This window comes from Ptychodera flava, chromosome 21, assembly GCF_041260155.1.
Source record: "Ptychodera flava strain L36383 chromosome 21, AS_Pfla_20210202, whole genome shotgun sequence".
Classification (NCBI taxonomy): Eukaryota; Metazoa; Hemichordata; class Enteropneusta; family Ptychoderidae; genus Ptychodera; species Ptychodera flava.
The window spans coordinates 7,418,311-7,438,018 of NC_091948.1; the positions used below are offsets into that span (position 1 = coordinate 7,418,311).

A 19,708-nucleotide genomic window follows, 5' to 3' on the forward strand; every position below is an offset into this window, starting at 1 on the left:
TATATATATATATATATATAAAACACAATTTGGCAATGCAAGTGAACTGTAGGAAGTCTCTTTCGTACAGAGATGTAGTAATTACGCGAATTGAGAAGAAATCATGGTGGAAGATCACCCCGACGACGGAGATATAAAATTCAACAAAGGGACCATAATAATTTTCATTAATTTACAATAATGAGATTATTTCCTGTTTCTGATATATTTAATATGCATCGTACTACGGTCGGCATTTATCTTAAAATTACAGGGAAGATGAATTACGGATGCCGACCAAATTGCATTATACACGGATCACTTTCAGAATAAAAGACCCTTCTTTGTCTACTTCTATTCCTTTCAGCAATACTAATTGAAAAATAATTGTAAGTTGCGAAAGGTTGGCATGGCAAAAGACGATATTCTATCTCCATCTCCGGTGAATAGTTAAGGGAGCGTTGCACATAACCAACACACTTTTTTCAAAGCCATATTTCTTATCAAAGATAACATGAAAACCCCCTATAGGTATATATTTTCTAGAAAGCAGACAATCTTAAGTTTAGTATGTATTAATTGTTTACTCGAAGGATGACGAGGGTAGATATTTTAGGTAGAAAACCTCAAGTTTGGTATTAATGTTAAAAATTAATTTAAGTCAAAAACTAAATACTACTTTATGAAATATAATTTATCATTTAAATATGCAGTATATGTAGAAAAACAAGACAATTTTGTTTTGTATTTATCAGTTCTAATTCTTAAATGGCAGGGGTGGAAAAACTGACATTCAGAGAAGTGATTCACATCATGATGAGCAAAATTGAAATGACTCTTGTTCAAAATGTAAGGACTTTGTTGTCAAACAAAATTGCCGTTCTGTTTCAATTATTTAAAGAACACAATATAAAAAACACAAAATTTGACCTAACCAGATTGGAGTTAAATGTTTTAAAATGTTGAACACGTGAGAAAAAAGAAGTAAAAAAATCAGAGGATTTCCATAAATTTGCGTAAATTTACACTTCTTTCTCACCCAACTTACGACTGCTTGTCTTGCTAAAAGGTGAACGATACCAATATATTGATCATGGGTTCACAATTTAATGAAAATTGAATGAATCTTTGCAAAAAAGGGCCGGGAGGGATACGATCGCCTACGGCTCGGGGGATACGATAGCTACACGGGGAATTAGTCGTCCTCGACCGAACCACACGAGTGAGGAATACCGGGGATTATATATTTATTACATGCACAGACCCAATTTTCCGTCAATAAACCTTCCGGGCATGTTATTTCACGCTTACGCTGGGAAAGAACGACAGGGACTACTTGAAAGAATTCATGCGCTTGTGTTATGCGGTCATGGTTAGGTCACAGCTGGCATGACCGCGCTTCGCGCGCGCCTAAGCTGCTGATACGGACAATAACATCTCTCGTTCGGGTTTGCAGTCGAAGATATATAAGACCGGGGATTTTAAATGCAAGGTATTTATTTGGTAGGTAATTTAAATCAATGTGAAAATTCGTTCATGAAATGACTGGACATGCAACCAGGATGTCGCGATATATCCGTCAGCTGACGCTACCAAGAACAGGTTGCTATTGTATCAATATTCAAACATCATTCAAAGAACTCTTATTTGTAAACTTTGTATAAAATTTCTAAATTATCAACATTATGTTTTGCGAAATTGTTTGTTTTATATTTTACGAACAAAAAAAAGCTTGTTTCAATGTAATGAAGAACGGTGTTCGGCTCGAATTCAAAAATTGTTACAAGTGTCTCAAACAAGTCAAGGCTCGGGCGACTGAAGTTCAACAACCAGGTATGATTCATGAAACGTGATGCACGATATGCATGCACAATGCAATAATTTGAATTGAAAATGTGCTGGAAATATTGCGAAGTATCATCGCAATTTGTTCTTGTGATGTGTCTCAAGTCTGGAGAAGTATCGTCACCACAATGCATCCTTGCTTCGACTCGGAGCCTGCTACTACAATAAATGCACCGGCAGCGTTGATCCTGATGTTGAACTTGCAACCCGTCAACGTTACTTCAGAAAACATCCCTGCTGCTGTAGCGGTCACGGTACTCTGTCTCGGGTGATCGTCTGCTCTTATCATGCTGTTGATGGACATCAACAGAGGTTCTTTTGACGTTCAGAGAGACAACACAAAATGTCAGCGACGGAGCAGCGTCCCGCATTTAAATGTCAGTGGTGAAGAAATGAAACGTTTCATCACAAATCAACGCTTATAAAAACAAAATTATAAAACTTTGAGTATCAACAGTGTTCTGTATTTTACACGTGTACTTTAGTGTCCCGTCTTCCCTTATGCTTCCACCCTCCCACTTTTGCGTTTCGGGAATTTGAAAATCAGTTCTGAACAGCTCATTTTGTTTGTTTATGTTGAAAGTAGTCCGGGTCTCATATCCACATGTGGAATATGGATTCAACGCAGTCGTATACCAATGGTGTGACGTCATACTGTAGGGAAAACTGGGTCTTTTTATGTGATGACATGTGTTAACCAATGCAGATGGAGCTTTTTACAACTTTCATTTCAAAGTTTAAGCTCTATTAGGTGAAATATTGAGTCTTTCAATAATGTTTTGTTCGGTTGCGATAAACAGTAAGTTGTTTCGTCTTAGTCATACATACCCAAATTTCAGATCCCACTGATGTGGCCAATGTTCAATTAGTCTGTTTGTGTGCAACGATAAATGTTAATGTTGGCAAATGAAGCTTAGTGTGGACTATTTTTCATGCGCCAAAAATAACGCGGCATATTTCGTACATGACGATTTACGTCCCAAATGTAAAGCTAAGGAGAAAGCGTCCTCGGTGTGAAGTATTTTGCTCCATGGTCGGCCTGGTTGCCAATTTGATTAACAAGTCCCATATACATGTATATTGGACCTACTTTTCTCCTTTAACGAAGATTTAATGTGAACAAATGTGTGATTCATTGTCGTCTGCATGCAATTTGAAAACGGCGATCGATATCTTAGCAGATAATAGCCAGTCTAGAGAGAATAACTGCAGACATTGAATGTAAACGTTTACTCCGCTTCATTTTTGATAAAATCTCAAGAATTTAATGATTCTATTTGCTCGGGTAGCACTTAATCCCTGGGCGAGTCGTTCGGAAGCGATGCCGGGAGCGGCGCTGTGTCAAATGAAGGGTGAGACACTGACTTTCGGTAGTATGCGCCTCGAAAGTTAAAAACTTAAACTTTTGCTCAAACCTTCCTGAATAAAACTTTCAACCATTCTCTTACCAAAACAACAATAAAAATCGGGGGTCACCGTGCAAAGTTTGGAACTAGCGAAATAAATTACCCAACGATAATGAAATTAAAAATGGCCGCCATTCCTATGTTAACTTTATGAGGGAGGACATCAAATTTGGATTTTCTAAAACCTAAGCCGGTGGAAGTTTTTCTTTCTTCAAGAGCTTTAAAATGCAAGTGGTAGATCAAAGAAAGTGGTATTATATCAAAGAAAAGTCGTAGAAATTAGTGTCCGACTATCTATCCCCGAGGCTCGTTCTACCTTAAACTTAAAAACACGCAAGGAGATACACTTCATCAACTAAGCTTAGGGCCTACATCGTTCGATGCCGCATTCGAATGATAAATGAAATTTTTACGGACGCTTCGCACCTCAAAGCATGCTCATTTTTTTCAATCATATCTTTATGTCCCATAGAGTATATTAGTGAACCTTTCCGACCAAAATACGTATTCTATTGTAGCGCCTTCGGTCGCACAGTGGACGGGGTCTCCCGGAGTCGGGGGGGTTGGGCCCTTGGCGCGCAGTTTCGCTAGCGTTAATCACAGTCCCTCTATCTATTAATTACAGTCCCTCTATAGAGGGTCTGTGGGTTAATACATTATATTAAAACATTCTATATGAACTCATTGTCTTCGCGAAGCCTTCAGGTGTTGCTATGAGGATGTAACATTTACTGTCAAAGTTGTTTCTCCCCGCCATATCGTGTTACCCGTTAAAGTCAATTGTCATTGTAAAAAAAGAGCTGTGATATCATTGAAATAATTTATTGACAAAATTCATAACCTTTCACATGTACATTCCCTGTATAGCTATGATGTGTCATAATTAATTGATGTAAGGCTATGGATATATGATTAGTAGCAAATTCATGATATTGGCCATAAATTCATTTCAGAAATGTTCCTATTACCGTGTAACATGGTCTCGAGCTTGCATTTCATCTTGTTATGAGTTGTTCATATCTCTTCGAACTAACGTTCGCTAAGCGTGCGCGTATCGCGTATGTGTTTCGATAGTGATAGTTACCCTAGACTCGACAAATGCGATATGACTGATCGTTATAAAACCAGGCATGGTATGAAGTTTCTAAAATAAACCATATAATGGCGGTGTTTGTCATGTGCATGGGTTAAAACATTGCAATCCGTTGAGTCTACATTGAATTCATTGTGAAATATCCCGTGTACACAGAAACACGGTGAAGTGCTTCTCGTTCATTACCATATTCACAATTGCGTCATCGATTTTAAACTCAATTGCATAATTATACCTCTGACTTGAGGAAGGATAAGTTATTATTACATCGATTTTTACAACAAACATCTCAAGAAATATTTTTCACTGGAAGTTTTTATTGACATATTCAAATGAGGGGATAAACCAACAAGAATTGAAATGGATGCCGTTCATAAACTATTTCAAATATATTTTCACGAACCAGTTCTGTCTTCACGTCGTTTCCGTGTACACTAAAACAGATATATTTATCTGGAAAGCCGCTTTGTCGACATTACATATTTTGTTGGCGATATTCTGGCAAAACATGAAAGATGTCTTCATCCGAGTTCGCATGGGACGGCAAGAAAATTTGTGAACACGAAACGGCGAAAAATACGCTGAGTGTTATCTTTGACGAGCTCTTGAAAAACTCCTCCTCGCATGGTCTGCCAAACATTCAACGGTCAGTCAGTGCGGTGGGGAAGCTGTCCTGGGCTCTCCTGTTCTTCGTAGCGGTAATAATGTTGCTCATCCAAACCGTTGGACTGCTTCAGACTTACTTTTCATATCCCGTCGCAGTCAGCCTGACCATGGAGTTCGACAAGAAACTGTTCTTCCCGGCAGTGACCGTCTGCAACGCCAACCCTGTACGGATGTCCGAGTTGAGAGCCGCTTCTGATTACAGACTCCGTTCCCAGTTCGACCCGTCATTTTCGCCATCGGTGAAGGTGGAGGTGGAAGAGGTGACGGACTCAGGTAAGCCGCTCATCACAGAAGGAGGCTCAAATACCACTCCTGTCGGCAAACTCAAGTTTTCGAGGACGACAGACGTCGAAACCACCTTGGCACAACCAACAACGACCGAGAATTCAAGCGAGGTAAGTAATCCCTAGTAGGAAGTTATCTCATCAATTAATCCTAAGTGACTTTGTTTATTACGTTGCCTCATTTTACCAAACAAATAAACATATCGCTGGAATAGGGATTTTTTACGCTCCCTTCTTCATTTGAACTAAAATCAATCCAACGATATCATCGAAAGCAATACTTGTTACTGTCGTTGTTAGTATCTTGTTTTATATCTTTTACGTGCAATTGAACTGGAGAACGGGGACCCTTGCCTCCCTGCCTTACAAATGTAGAATTGAGTCTGATAATCCCAGATATCAAGGTCTTCGCGATCGCACGTTTGACTTCTTACAACATTGGATATAACAATGTCAGACACTGCGAAGATTACATTAGACTGGAGTAACAATAAAAGTGTTATCAAAAACGTGCAAAACAATCGGACGTACAAAGAGTACATGGAGATGCGCCACCTGACGTTTACATGACGTTTCTTGTCGTTGTATATCCCACTCAGAGACATGCCCACAAGAGACAACTACTTTATTTATATTTCAGCCAATAATGTCTTGGGATGACCGCGTCGGTGGCGATTTCTATCGGAAACCTTCCAATGGGTTCTCCAAGGCGAACAGTTTGAGCGTGTTAATGGCCAATCAGAGCACGCAAACCAAGATGACGATGGGTCACCAACTGTCGACGATGCTACTTGATTGTGTATGGAGGGGTTACCAATGCTCACCAGAGTATGAATACTATTTTAACTATTCCTCTCTTTTCGTGCGATCTGTGTTTGTAACAATAATCGCACATTCACTATTGAACCTATGCTATTATCGTTCGGCACATGCGCACAGATGCGTGCTGGGATGGATCATGGAAGCATGGATGCGTATTCACAGCGCTTGCTCAAATGCAAATGAAGAAGACACCGCAAATTATTACCATTATGATTGCACTAATGTCTTTCTAAAGAATTTTCCGTCGGCCGCGATCTTTCAAAGCTTAGCCTGAGGTCTGTGTACGGGAACAAAAGCTAGCCTTGGTTGTTTTAAAACATGATGTATGGTACAGCTTGTCAAAACATACATCACTCTGTTAGAGAGAGAAGTAATCGTAATCATGGAATTATGATGTACGTGCCTTGTAGTCATATTGGAAATTGGAAGTAATGGATGTATATGAACGCGTCCCTTTCAAGGAGAGATCAGCCAAGCGATGATTTGTTGTTTGTTATTAACATTAATAGAACCCAGAATTCGAATCTGAAAAGGCATTCTAAGGCAAGGAAAGTACTTCCTTATGAGAAGAATAATTTTAAATGTAATGTTATAAAAGATTGAGAACATCACAGCTTCTCTCCGCGAATGCTACAATACGAAATGTATCTGTCCATCATATTATTTTTCAGTAATTTTACACAGTTCTACAATTACAAGTACGGAAACTGCTTCACTTTCAACTCAGGGCGGAATGGTGAAGCTCTGACTATCAATAAACCTGGACCGATGTACGGTAAGAGTGGTTTAACTTTAAGGTACAAAGCGCCTCGGGGACAGACACGCGGACACCCAAACTTTTTCAATTCTTTTCTGATATACCACTTATGGGGGTTCATTTTAAAGCTCTTGGTGTAAAAAAACTTTTTACTGGCTTAGTTTTTCGAAATTCAAAACATTTTATTTTCCTCTTTAGAGTTAACACAGGCATTGCGGCCATTTTCAATTTCAAATATCGGGTTATTTGTTTTTCTAGTACCAAAATTTGCACGGTGACCCTAGATTTTTACCCTTGATTTTGAAAGAGAATGGTTGAAAGATTCCTTAAAGGAAAGTTTGAGCAAAAGTTTTAGTTTTTCACTTTCGAGGTGCATGTAACCTCCACAAATGTAATAATCTCCACAAATGTAATATCAACCACAATTGTAATAAAATCAACCACCAATGTAACAAAACAGTCAACCATCAATGTAACAACCCGCAACCACAAATGTAATGAACAAATTAACCATAAATGTAATAAAACTCAACCATAAATGTAACAAACCTTGAACTTGCATATGTGACATTTCTTTGTCATTGCCCAAAGTAAATAATAACTTTATTAAGACTAGTGTAATGTTATTGCATACTTTCCTGAAACTAGGTTTCCTTTCAGAAGCACAGAATCGAGTACATTGAGAACAATATCAGAAAACGGCGAGGTACCGATCAAAGCGTTAGATATTGGAAGCGGAACAGCAGTTCTAGACACTGATAATAACATAATAAGGAAGCTTCAAAATAACTCGTCAACCAGTGATACCACAAAAAGTTTATGACAGATCACTCAGAACAAATAACAGAGAAATATACAACTTTATAACAGAAACTTACGACACAAAACATGTTGACGAGAACATGTATCCATATTTAAATCTAGTAAAAACAATACGAACACTACCTTGAACACAGTAGAACAAAATTAGACATCCTAACATCCTCAGTGAAGGAACAAACATCAAGTGGGACAACATAGGAATACAGAAAATCTATCGATTATTCCACACAATTTATCCACTGAAGATGAATTTGAGGCGACTGACGGCAAATTTCGAAAAAAAACGGCGTTAAATGATCTCAGTGTTATACAGTCTCCTCCACTCTGGAGTAGAGTCTGCACTGACGTTCAGATTACAGCTGTGTCTCGCCATGGCCGATCAGTTCTGTACACAAAATAGGGAAACGGAAAATACACTTTCAAATATACAAAACACACTAAACGCAAAACAATTAAGATATTAATAATGTGTGGAGTTGCTTACCTTATTACAAAGATAAATATTTAAGGGTTAATTCCTCAATTGCAACGACAAAATAGATTCATTACATTTATGGTTGACAAGTATTACATTTATGGGTGATATTTTTATTACATTTATGGTTACCATTTATTACAATTGTGGTTGGTCTTTTTATTACATTTATGGTTGATTTTTGTTACATTTATGGGTGATATTACATTTATGGAGATTATTACATTTGTGGAGTTACAGTGCATACTACCTTAAGGTAGAATGCGTCTCGGGGACAGATATTCGGACTCTCAAATTTCTACAATTCTTTTCTGATCTACCACTTCTGGGGGTTCATTTTAAAGCTCTTGCTGTAAGAAAAAAATAACCGTCTTAGTTTTTCGAAAATCGAAAATCATATAGAGTTAACACAGGGATGGCGGCCATTTGAATTTCAAATGTCGGTAAATCTTGGGTAATTTGTTTCTCCAGTACAAAATTTTGGACGGTGACCCGCGATTTTTATTCTTGGTTTTGAAAGAGAGTAAACGAAAGGTTCCTTTAGGAAAGTTTAAGCAAAAGTTTAAGTCTTTCACTTTCGAGGCGCATACTACCTTAAGCCCCTAAAGCGGTATCTTGTTTGCACTGTACTTACTGAAGATATACCATCCAATCTTCGGAAAGATGTTTTTGAATCCCATTATCAAGCCATGTCGTCGTTGAGAATGTCGATATTTCAATCCTCGGATAGGTATTTTGGTCGATTACGCGTGTATTTGCGGCGGCCGTAATTTGAGTTGAAACTCTAAATCATTTAGTTATTGAAATATAGGTTGGGTGTTCGTCGCCAATGTTTGAAATATCTTCTGAGGTCACAATGCGATGAGCATTTTTACATACGTTGCTTTTGATTTCAAACCATCTTTTTAAAAAATGCAAAACGATAATAGGGCTTTAAAAACCTGAAGGATTAACTTTTGACAGAGGAGTGCCTATGCCATTTTACGGAATCATCGATATGCCTCATCGATCACCGTTCAGTATGCTCGCGTTTCCCGGTACTGCAAGCCGCTGGTCAAGCGATGCTGTATTCCGGCGAACGCTTCCGTATCCCTTGACACCATTTTCGTTTTGTTTATCTGCTGTGGTTTCGTTTTGCTATCGCTACAGAAATTAAAACATGGTAAGAAAAGCGGGTTCATTCTCCAAATAGTTTGTGGAGAAAACAGATTAGTAACTTCGTTAGAAACGTTATTTGCCGTTGTGAGTGCCTGAGTGCCCAAACACAACAGTCTGTCCTTTTAGTTTTTCGATATCGATCTCAGCATCTTGAGAATTCGAACACATGTTCTACATCGAATTTCTTTTACCATGTTTATGAAATCGAGGTTTAACTTGCTCCAGAAATTTTTGTCATCGATTTTAAGTAATCTTAGTAGCTTGCTTCTTGTGCTTCTTGTTTTCTTGGCGTCATGAATGTTTAACAAGTATTTCATGACAGTGTCTGAGAACACCCTACGTTGTCTGTGTCAGCTTACTGAGAAAAAGTTTGAAGGAAATAACTTACTTTTCTCGAGTCATTTGGCGTTTGATCAAAATTGCCGGTGCCAAGTCAATCAATGTAACAATAATCATTTTTAAAAGAAATAATGTAAAGGAGCAAGCAATTAAAACACTCTAAATCTTTACTGTAAAACCTTGACTCAGATAAATGACGTCATTCACTGCATCACATTCAAAAAGCCTTTTTTATCTTTTGCAAATTGTCACATTAAGAGAATGTGCATTTGTGCTTTGCTTTTAAAAATAAGTAATGAATAAAAAGTAAATAGGTATATTTGTTCATGAGAATAAATTAAATCAATATAATGGTGAATTTACTATTATTTATTGGTATATCTATTTATTTTAAAAGCCTGCGTGCCTATTTCCGATGACAGACGATAAAGCTTGACTCTTCACAATATGAGAGAAACACTCCAGAAATGCTATAGAATTCTAGAATTCAAGCCTTCGGTTGTCAACCTGAGGCTCATATATCATATGTGAACGGTGTTCTCAAAATGTCCCAGAGTTCAGTCAGATTTATGACGTAATAGCCGCATCTTTAATAACAGTGACACTAAAAATCCTTTGAGAAAGCTGTCTTCACCGATAATATCTTGCAAAAATCCATGATGTTAAATCCTTGTCGTGTGGTAACGTAATCTACTCAGTGTCTAAGAACACGATAGACATAGACTCGATATCCGTTGATTTGATTAAAAAAGGAAGTGAGCAACATTTGATATGGATCAAGTTTCTCCATTTCTTTGTTAATCCTATTGTTCCAGGCTTGAGTTTAGAGCTCTACATCGAACAGATTGAATATATGATAGGAACAACCGAGGCTGCTGGTGTCAGAGTCTTGTTACATCACCAGGACGAAATGCCATTTCCAGAAGACGAAGGTTTTTCCGTCGCCCCGGGACAGGCAGCGTCAGTAGGCGTCAGACAGGTGGGTCCTCCGGGACTTCTTTCAATATCGAACAGTGAATACCAAACCAAAAGACCGAAGTATAAGAACACCAGACATGTCTCCTTGTGTCCAATTCTTCGTTCTGACAGAGTACAGCAGTAAAGCATTACAAATTTCCTTGAAACAATGTCATGGTCAAAGAAAAATCAAACTGATAAAAATGAAATCAGAATTTAACATGATAAAGTATCTTCTACAAGATCCATCATATAAGCGCAGAAACATTCAATTCGTGTTAAGCCATACAATACCGATTGATGCATTTTGCTTACGTTGAAACATCTTGTTTTACCTGTGGTGCAGATGGAGCTCCTACGCAAGTCCGCCCCCTATGGCGACTGTAAAGACATGGAAAACCTGTCTCAAGAAGAAATTGACAATAACATCTTCATGTCCAGATTTGACGTCGGCTATAGTGTCCAGGTGAGTATGACATGATTGAGAGTTGATAAAATAATTAGGATAATGTGCAAGCTTTGGCGAACCGGTATAGGACAAAATACAACTTCATTATGGAAGATCGAGCGCCAATCGCATTGCGTGTTTCGACAATGTTTATAAAGATGCAACATAAAGGGCTCATCTATGGATTTAACTGTTTAATTCTCGAAGTTGTGCCTGAGACTTCAACGATGAATTCAAAACTCAATCATGTTCATACTGACCAGTTATCCGGACCAACTCAATCCTTTGATTGTAATATCTTGTTATATGTGGTGGGTCCTTTTCACTGCTAACAATATTGATCTTTTGATAGTTTCCCTAGATACCTTATATAATACTGGATGACTTTATTTCGAATTTGGTTTTCACTTCTTACAATCTCAGTGCACACTCAAGAGATACGAGCTTGAAATTTGCGGATTCTTGATTTATGTAGACGAACAAAACTTGCTGAAGTTTAAACGCAAAACAATATCGTCAGTGTGGCTTTCTCCCCTTATATATTCTAATGTGGAAAGAGCACATAAACTTGAATCACTGAAAATGTCGCAAAAATGAAACTAAACTTGGAATTGGTATGGGTCTAATTTATCAAGGAATAATTGTTATTTGTTTTTATCAATTCTAGGTGTGTGGAAGGAACTGCTATCAATACGAGGTCATCGAAGAATGCGGCTGCTTTGATTCAAATTACCCGATACCTGTGTCTGCAGAAGGCCGTTATGACGCGTGCGATATTGTCAGTGACGAAAAAGGTCAGAAATATCAGCCTTGGTACTACTTTTCAAGGAGTTTTCTCATACAGCATCGTCTTCTAGGCTAGTGTGATATCACCAGGAAAATGTACACAATTGGGTATAAAACAGTAAATGAAAAAGGAAGTGATGTTTTAATCTCTAGAACTGAAAGTGTTCCTTCAAAACAAGAGCTTATAACGTTGAAACTCTTATTACGTCATTTATCAGACGCCTTTTCATATTGACCATAAAATTCATGATAGATACATAGATATATACATAGATACATACATACATAGAGACATAGTTGCATACATACGCACACATACACACATACACACACATACAAGGATACAAAGATACATCCATCCATCCATCCATCCATCCATCCATCCATCCTTACTTACATACATACATACATACATACATACATACATACATACATACATACATACATACATACATACATACATACATACATACATACATACATACATACATACATACATACATACGAAGATCTTATTTTGATCGCACAATTTCATTCTTAATTTAGATATGAGTTGCGTAGATGAAGTGGAATCTTTGTATGACGACGATGAACTGCCTTGCGACTGTCCCAAGGCTTGCAGGTTTGACAAATATATTGTCTTTACAGTTTTGCAGTGAAGTACGACATTTCACTTGGACGGCCAATGTTGAAATAAACGGTTTGCGGGATGCATGGCTAACACTAATGAATACAGTAGGCCACTATATGTTTGCCAAACAGTCCAGAAAGACCTTGCGGTTAGGAAAGCACAGATTATTTTTTGAAAACGCTCAGCCATGGCGAAAGTTTGATAAACATTGTCATCAAAAGGTCAAATGCACCCATAGTTATTCTTACTTTAGTCTATTTTTCCGAAAATGGAGGAAATCTTTCGCTTTAAATACAGTAAATAGTATTGCGAATATTTTACTTTAGAATACAAATAATGCAGGTATCTCTTTAAGGAATATGCGGCATGTTAACATCCGTTGTCGAAACATACATTGTCTAGGTAACACTGATAATGTGATAAGATAGCGGACTGGCACAGGCACGATTCCTCTTTCATCTTTGGCAATTGATGGAAAAATACCATTATCGTTTTTCAGGGAGAAAATGTACATACCGTCTGTGAGTTCAATGATGTGGCCGGCAGATAAGTATCAGGTGATTTCATCCAATCTCATCCATTTCACAACACTGACACTGATCAATACCTATTAAAATCTTTCATGTTTGCTACTGTCATTGATAACAAATGGTTTGTACCCTGACCCATATCTGACGCTCAATGTAACGCGAGAGGAAAACTTTGCAAAGAGTACTCATCAGGTGCAAGCTGTAGAAATCAATAGGTATTTGAATTAGTTGATTCCACGTAGATGAAAAAAATATTTGTATGAGACGATGAAACGTAACGCTCTATGTAACCGGGATATATATAATGAATTAGAGAGAGAGAGAGAGAGAGAGAGAGAGAGAGAGAGAGAGAGAGAGAGAGAGAGAGAGGTTTACGTGTTTGTATTTTGTCCAATAATCTCTGATAAGAATTTTCTGACAGTCAAATGATGGCTGCTGCTGTTGTTTTTCCTAATAGGCCACCCTTTTTGCAAAGATGGCGGAGGCTAACACAGAAATGAAGAAGCAGATGAGGAGAGCTACAAAGTTGGGCTGGACCAGGTACAGATCAGCGTTCATAATATGTTGGCCTTTTCACTCAAAAAATCATGAACGCTTTATTTAAAATGTCAGGAGTGGTATACATAATAGTCTGACAATGGTTGCTGGGAACATTTATACTTATTAGCGACCCTACATAGCACTTTTAACCCTGGAGTCAGGAGCCACTCGGTCAAATACGTGCACTACTCTGAAACACTTGCTCTCTGGCTCTCGCATATGCATCAGTTCTTGTTTATGTTGTCAATGAAAGTGGTGATAGCCTGCATTGCATCCATGGGTATCGCCTCTATCTTGTCCATACTTGAACGACAATTCAGGGAACTCTCATCACAGTACATTAAAAAGGTGTATACCTTGACGTGAGGTCACCTGATGAGAATTGTTGGATCATAAGATGATAGCATTGAAATGTGTACTTTACTTTACTTTTCTTTATTGTACAACACTCACTGTACTCTACTCTACTCTACTCTAATGTAATGTAATGGACTGGACTGGACTGGACTGGACTGGACTATGCTGGGCTCTCCTGCACTGCAGCGCACTGCAGCGCACTGTATTGTACTATACTGTGTTGTACTGTGTACAACAACAACAACAACAACAACAACAACAACAACTGTACGCTTTGTATTAGGATACGACTTCTCATAATATCATACGCAATCCTTTATTGTTGACATACCGAATACGGTAGTCACGTCGGAAAAGTCTGTTTATCGAAAGTTGTCACATCCAATTCCGCTCTTTAGGTCCCACCGAATCAGTTAGTGAAAAACTTGGCCTGTTACTTTTTTGTTGTAGGGACAACGTGCTGAAGTTGGAGATTTACTTCGAGGAACTGAATTATGAATACATTAGAGAGTATCCATCATATGGGGTAGGTAATAAATCATATCAAATAATTTGCTATATCAGGTAATTACAGAAATCACTGTTCTGGCTGACCGTTGCAGTGGACTGGCGTCAATGGAGAGACTAACAATATGCTCGGAAGTCAAAGGAAATCCAGAATTCAGGGCTTAAATCTTTGCTTTCTTCCAGAGAACCGATTTAGTCAGCGACATTGGTGGTCAACTCGGCCTCTGGATTGGTGTTTCCATCATCACTCTCTTTGAAATCGTCCATTTTATCGGCGTTGCTATATCCATATGCTGTTCGAAAGTCACGACCAAGATGAACCGTAGAGGTCGCCCATCAACCCCAGTCAAACCGTTCAAGTGTGTCCTGTAGAGGGCATACGTTTCTCTTGGCTTAATTTCTGTACAAAACTCTCATTTGTAGACACTGTGCATTGGAATATACACAAGGTATTATTAAGGCTCCATTTGTCGTAAAGTTTATCGTGTTTTCTGGTATATGCGCTCTGTCTTAAAGAGTTTATTCTTGTTCTAAAACCAAAATCATATAAGAACCCCTAGTCGATAGTCTTCAACTAGTCAACCAGCCTGTATGTGTGTAACAAACAATAATCTTCTTGACAGCTGAATTCGAGACTATGTATAGGATTCATTTGGCAAAAACAACATTGCATATTTTTTATAAACGCAGCATTGGCAAGACGACTACTTTTTCGTTCATACTTTCAAGAGATCTTGTACAGAAAAGACAATGAACATAGCGTTCAAAAGTTATAAGCTACTGTCCCTGATTCTGGTATCGGCTTTGCCTGTAGTTTGAATCAGTATAACCAGCACATGGTGTCTCAGTGACACCATATCTCCCAACCAGAGTCACTGTGTTTTGTTTAGGAACTCTGAACCATGGACAATTAAAAGCTACCAAGTTCAGTACAGAACACGCTTGGAAATACCGGTTAGCAAACGGGTTGATGTCATGCGTACATTTCTCTAAATAACGGATGGATTGTGTCCTTAAAAGTGATGTTTTCTGATGTTGTGTAATTATGTAGAACATTCATTACTTCTAGGAGTCTAAACTTTCGATGGCGGAGCAACGTCTGTGTCAGCTGTAATAAACTGTAACGGCAATTACATCACCAAAAGTATATATATGCAGACAAAGAAATATCAATGCTATACAATTGACACATACCATGTGAGCGATGTAAATATTAAAATAATATCAAAATAAGATAAAGAGATTACAAAGTCAAAGTTTTATTTTCTTTTTTCGACAGTTTCACGAATATAGATTTTCCCTTTATCTGTTTTCCGCAGCCATAACTGTCATGAATTTACTTCCTCAAACTCTAATTGAAACATATAAACTCTTACCTAATATGGAATGGAATATGCCGTTACTGTGTTGAGAAGTCCGATGATTGAGATTCCGCGACACGAATCTGTGATATTTGCTTTGTTGTTGCGAGTGTCAACTGCGTTTTATTGGCATATTCCCAGGAGCAATACAAAATGCTAAGTATGTAGCTTGTCAACATATACACGCGTGATGTATAGCCAGCATCGCAATCGTCGACATCCACGCCTGGTCTAGAATTCCTTTGTCCAGCATACCATTGAATTGCACATCAATCATGTAACGTGACAGCCTGCGGTGTGGATAAGTTGAATACATGCTGTTTCAACATGGTTTGGAAGTGACTTGAAGTTAATATTTTATACACGCAGCAAAATCTTGAAAGGGCATTTAAAGATTGGCAATGGCCTTTTCAATGATATAGATGCTGAAATTTAAAATAGGGTAGATTTATCAGAAAGGCAAAAGAGATTTGTGAAGGTTTTCTGAGCTTAAGTTCTGAAGACTTGGCTTAATGATTTGTATTTGTGATCGTGTTTGTTCTGGGAAGACAACCACTAGGCTTCTAGACTATCCCGTGACCGTATACGATAAAGATGTCTGGAGGGCATAGTGGGGTATATTGTCTAGAGTTTTTGAGTGCGAACTCACTTTGCATCGTCCATGTGTAAATATTACAGGTATTTAAACTTTTATTTGCACATTTTAGAGGTATTCATTTTTAGAGGTCTTCGTGATGACAAACACGTCGTCATTTGCTTACTCTTTAGTGTCTCTTCGAATGAATTTATGTCAAGCCCATTTCATAGATATCGTAACATTTTGGTGATTCACACTGAAACAGTACGAGCATCGAGCTCCAAACCGAAATACTGAAATGTTTGTTCAAACTTTGCGTAAGAAAACTTCAATCGGTCACTTTTCAAAATAAATAATCAAAATCCGGGGCTACCTTGCAAAAGCTGGTATAGGCCTACTATCACGTTACCCAATATTTGGCGATACTTGGAATTCAAAGTGGCTGCTAATATTCCTGTATTAATGCTACGGGGGATTAAATTTTGAAAAATAAGCAAAAAATAAGCTAGATTTTAGGATTAAGTCCTAACGGGGGTTCAACTTACTTCAAAATGAACCCCAACGAGTGGTAGACCAGAAAAGTATTGTAAAAGTCTGAGATTCCGAATATCTTTCCACGCCGATCATTTGTTAAAACCATTAAAGTCAGGATTAAAAGGGTCTACAAAATTACGTACATAATAATAAAGGGTTGTCATGTAATCTTGTTGCGTAATTTTCTTTATTCTGATTTGATTTGATGATTTGAAGGCAAAGTCTTTACAGGTTTCACTGCCATCACATTTCCGAGAGTCGATTTTCATGCCACTTTGTCAATCGACGTTTCTCAAAAGACAAAAAACAATTTAAAACGTCCCTTACAACCTTACAGCAGTTTGCATATGATTTTGTTGCAGTTAACAGTGCAATGAAAGGGCGCCCTCAAATATAAAGTTTTAAATTGCTACTGTTTATTTGTACATCACATAAGCACTATGAATTTTATTCTATCTTCTCAATACTTTAACGCTTTTCGCCAGTTATAGAGACCACTATTTACTGAACCATTCTTTTTCTTGACTTTCATACTTAAATAAAAAATCGCGTAATTTCAAACCTGCATAAAATGGATTCTGTCGGAAAAATCGCAAATGTAACTCTCTGAACTGTCTTTTTCAGGTTCCTGCTTAAGGTAGAATGCACCTCTGGGACAGGTATTCAAACTCTAAACTTTTTCCAATATTTTTCTGGTTTACCACTAGTGGAAGTTCACTTTGAGGCTCTCTGAGTAAGCACACTTTTTACCGTCTTAGTTTTTTCAATAATTTCTCAATAATTTTAATAATTTTTCAATAATTTTTTTTCCTCGTGGTCTTTTGAATTTCAAATATCGGTAAATGTTAGGTAATTTGTTTCTCTAGTACCAAACTTTGCGCAGTGACCCTATTTTTGTTCTTGATTTTGTAAGAGAATGGTTGATTGTTTCATTGAGGAAAGTTTAAGCGAAAGTTTAAATATTTCATTTTCGAGGCGCATACTACTTGAAAGGTAGGTTTTGGAGTAGCCGGAAATGGTGACGTCACCACGATGACATCTAAATGAGGCAGAAATAACAAACAGAAATGTCTTTTAGACAAGTCACCTTGTAGGAAATTGGACTGACTCGGAGATACAAAGCAAAATGTCGATAAAACTCCCAGAGCCAGAGACAGGATAGTCGGATACAAGGAGTGCAAGTTTCATTAGTCTGGTCCCCTGTCCCATTTCTACCGCTGGCTGCGCTGCTAACGACAATGGGGTCAGGTATGGGCCGCCATTTAAGTCAGAATTTTGACTGCATGTTAATGAGCAGAGTCACCTGACAGGGTCATGTGATCAGTACATCTATATATTGGCAAGCTTGGAAGTTAGACGAAACATCGAACGTTGAAGTTACTTGCGCAGCTTCACTTTTAAATCTCAAACTCTGTACTTCTATTATGGCATTTAGTGCTGAAATGACGATTTCGTTTGTGTTTTTTTCTCTGACGTGACAGACTATCCCTCATTTCTCATATTAGGCAGTGAATCAAATGTAAGTGAATTTTCGTTTTTCCTGCAAATTCAACACAGGATGCTTGCTTAAGGAAACCATGGAGGTAAAATTACTCCACGAAAAAACGAAGTTGAAATCCGAAGGTAGCTCCAATTTGTGCTCGTACTATTAACTAGTGACAGCCATACTTACAATAACCCATACTTGACCCTTTTTTCGTTAGCAGAGCAGCCAGCTGTAGAAATGGGGCAGGGGACCAGACTACATATTTCGTAGGCAGAAGCGCTGTATCGTTTACATGTTGACAAGGTCATTAAATAAACTCAACAAGGAGGAAAAGGTACAATGAAATGCCATTCTTTATTTATTTAAGAAAATCTATCAGAAACATATAAGTCCAATATTCTTCAAGGTTTGCTCCACATGATTACATTGAATACATAAAGTGTTCTGACCAATATCATACAAACAGGAATCGCTAGGGTTTGATAAGCCCTTTACGAATGGTTTGGAAAAAAGTTACCAACCCACAGGAACTTTAAGTAATTAACACTCACTCTCAAGTGGACTTTTTTAGAAAAATATTCCAGGAAAACTCAAAATATTTTGATAAATTTGTGTCATTTGAAGATTTGACAAAATGTACGAGTATTATATCATCTACAATGATTGCGTTTGACGCAAAAAAAAAAAAAACTGCAGATTTTAAAGGACATGTCCTCAGATGTACAGTAATAGAAAGGAGTAGCGCCACTACAAAATACGCATAACTACATTTGTTAGCCCTTTCAGCTCTTGCACAATAGCAAAGAAACAAAAGACACGAAAGGTAGTCACACTTTGAACTACAATAATGAGGGCGCCCTCTTTTCTCAATTATAAAACAATGTGTACCCATCATGTCTGATAATCATGAGCTCATAGTAACCTACACACTCTATCAACGTGTGCGATACAACAAGAGCAAACACGATAACTCTGGAGGGCTACCAAGTGACACTACTTAAATCGTGTTAATGAATTTCCCATGGCAACGAACAACAATTATGATTTCAACAGGCAATTCAGAGAACAAAGTTACTGACGATTGGATCTATGCAATCGATTTACAGAGCGGCAAACTAAGTCATAAAAATATATATTGCACTTCACGATTAAATCTACCCTCAGGTGTTAAATTGGTGAATGCAGAACGTAAATGTCTGCGATTTATAAGAAAACACTTTTACTTCCTTCTGCAAATTCCGCTCCTATATTTGATTATGGTGTGGTAATAGAAAGTTGGAGCACTACAAGCTATCTCAGGTAATTAGAACTGCTCCGACAAGCAAGGGCTGTTTTTTTACTATGAGCA

At 37.8% G+C, this 19,708-nt stretch overlaps 1 protein-coding gene across 1 annotated transcript; it reads left to right on the forward strand.

Annotated features, from left to right (window-relative positions):
• The first annotated feature begins 4,712 nt into the window (after positions 1-4,712).
• Positions 4,713-14,907, forward strand: LOC139120931 (amiloride-sensitive sodium channel subunit gamma-like). The gene is made up of 11 exons (XM_070685520.1): positions 4,713-5,384; positions 5,914-6,101; positions 6,767-6,870; positions 10,462-10,625; positions 10,950-11,069; positions 11,719-11,845; positions 12,384-12,459; positions 12,968-13,025; positions 13,456-13,538; positions 14,346-14,421; positions 14,586-14,907. Exons 1-11 carry the CDS (start codon positions 4,839-4,841, stop codon positions 14,772-14,774), a joined length of 1,731 nt encoding a protein of 576 aa, XP_070541621.1. The 5' UTR covers positions 4,713-4,838; the 3' UTR covers positions 14,775-14,907.
• The last annotated feature ends 4,801 nt before the right edge of the window (positions 14,908-19,708 follow it).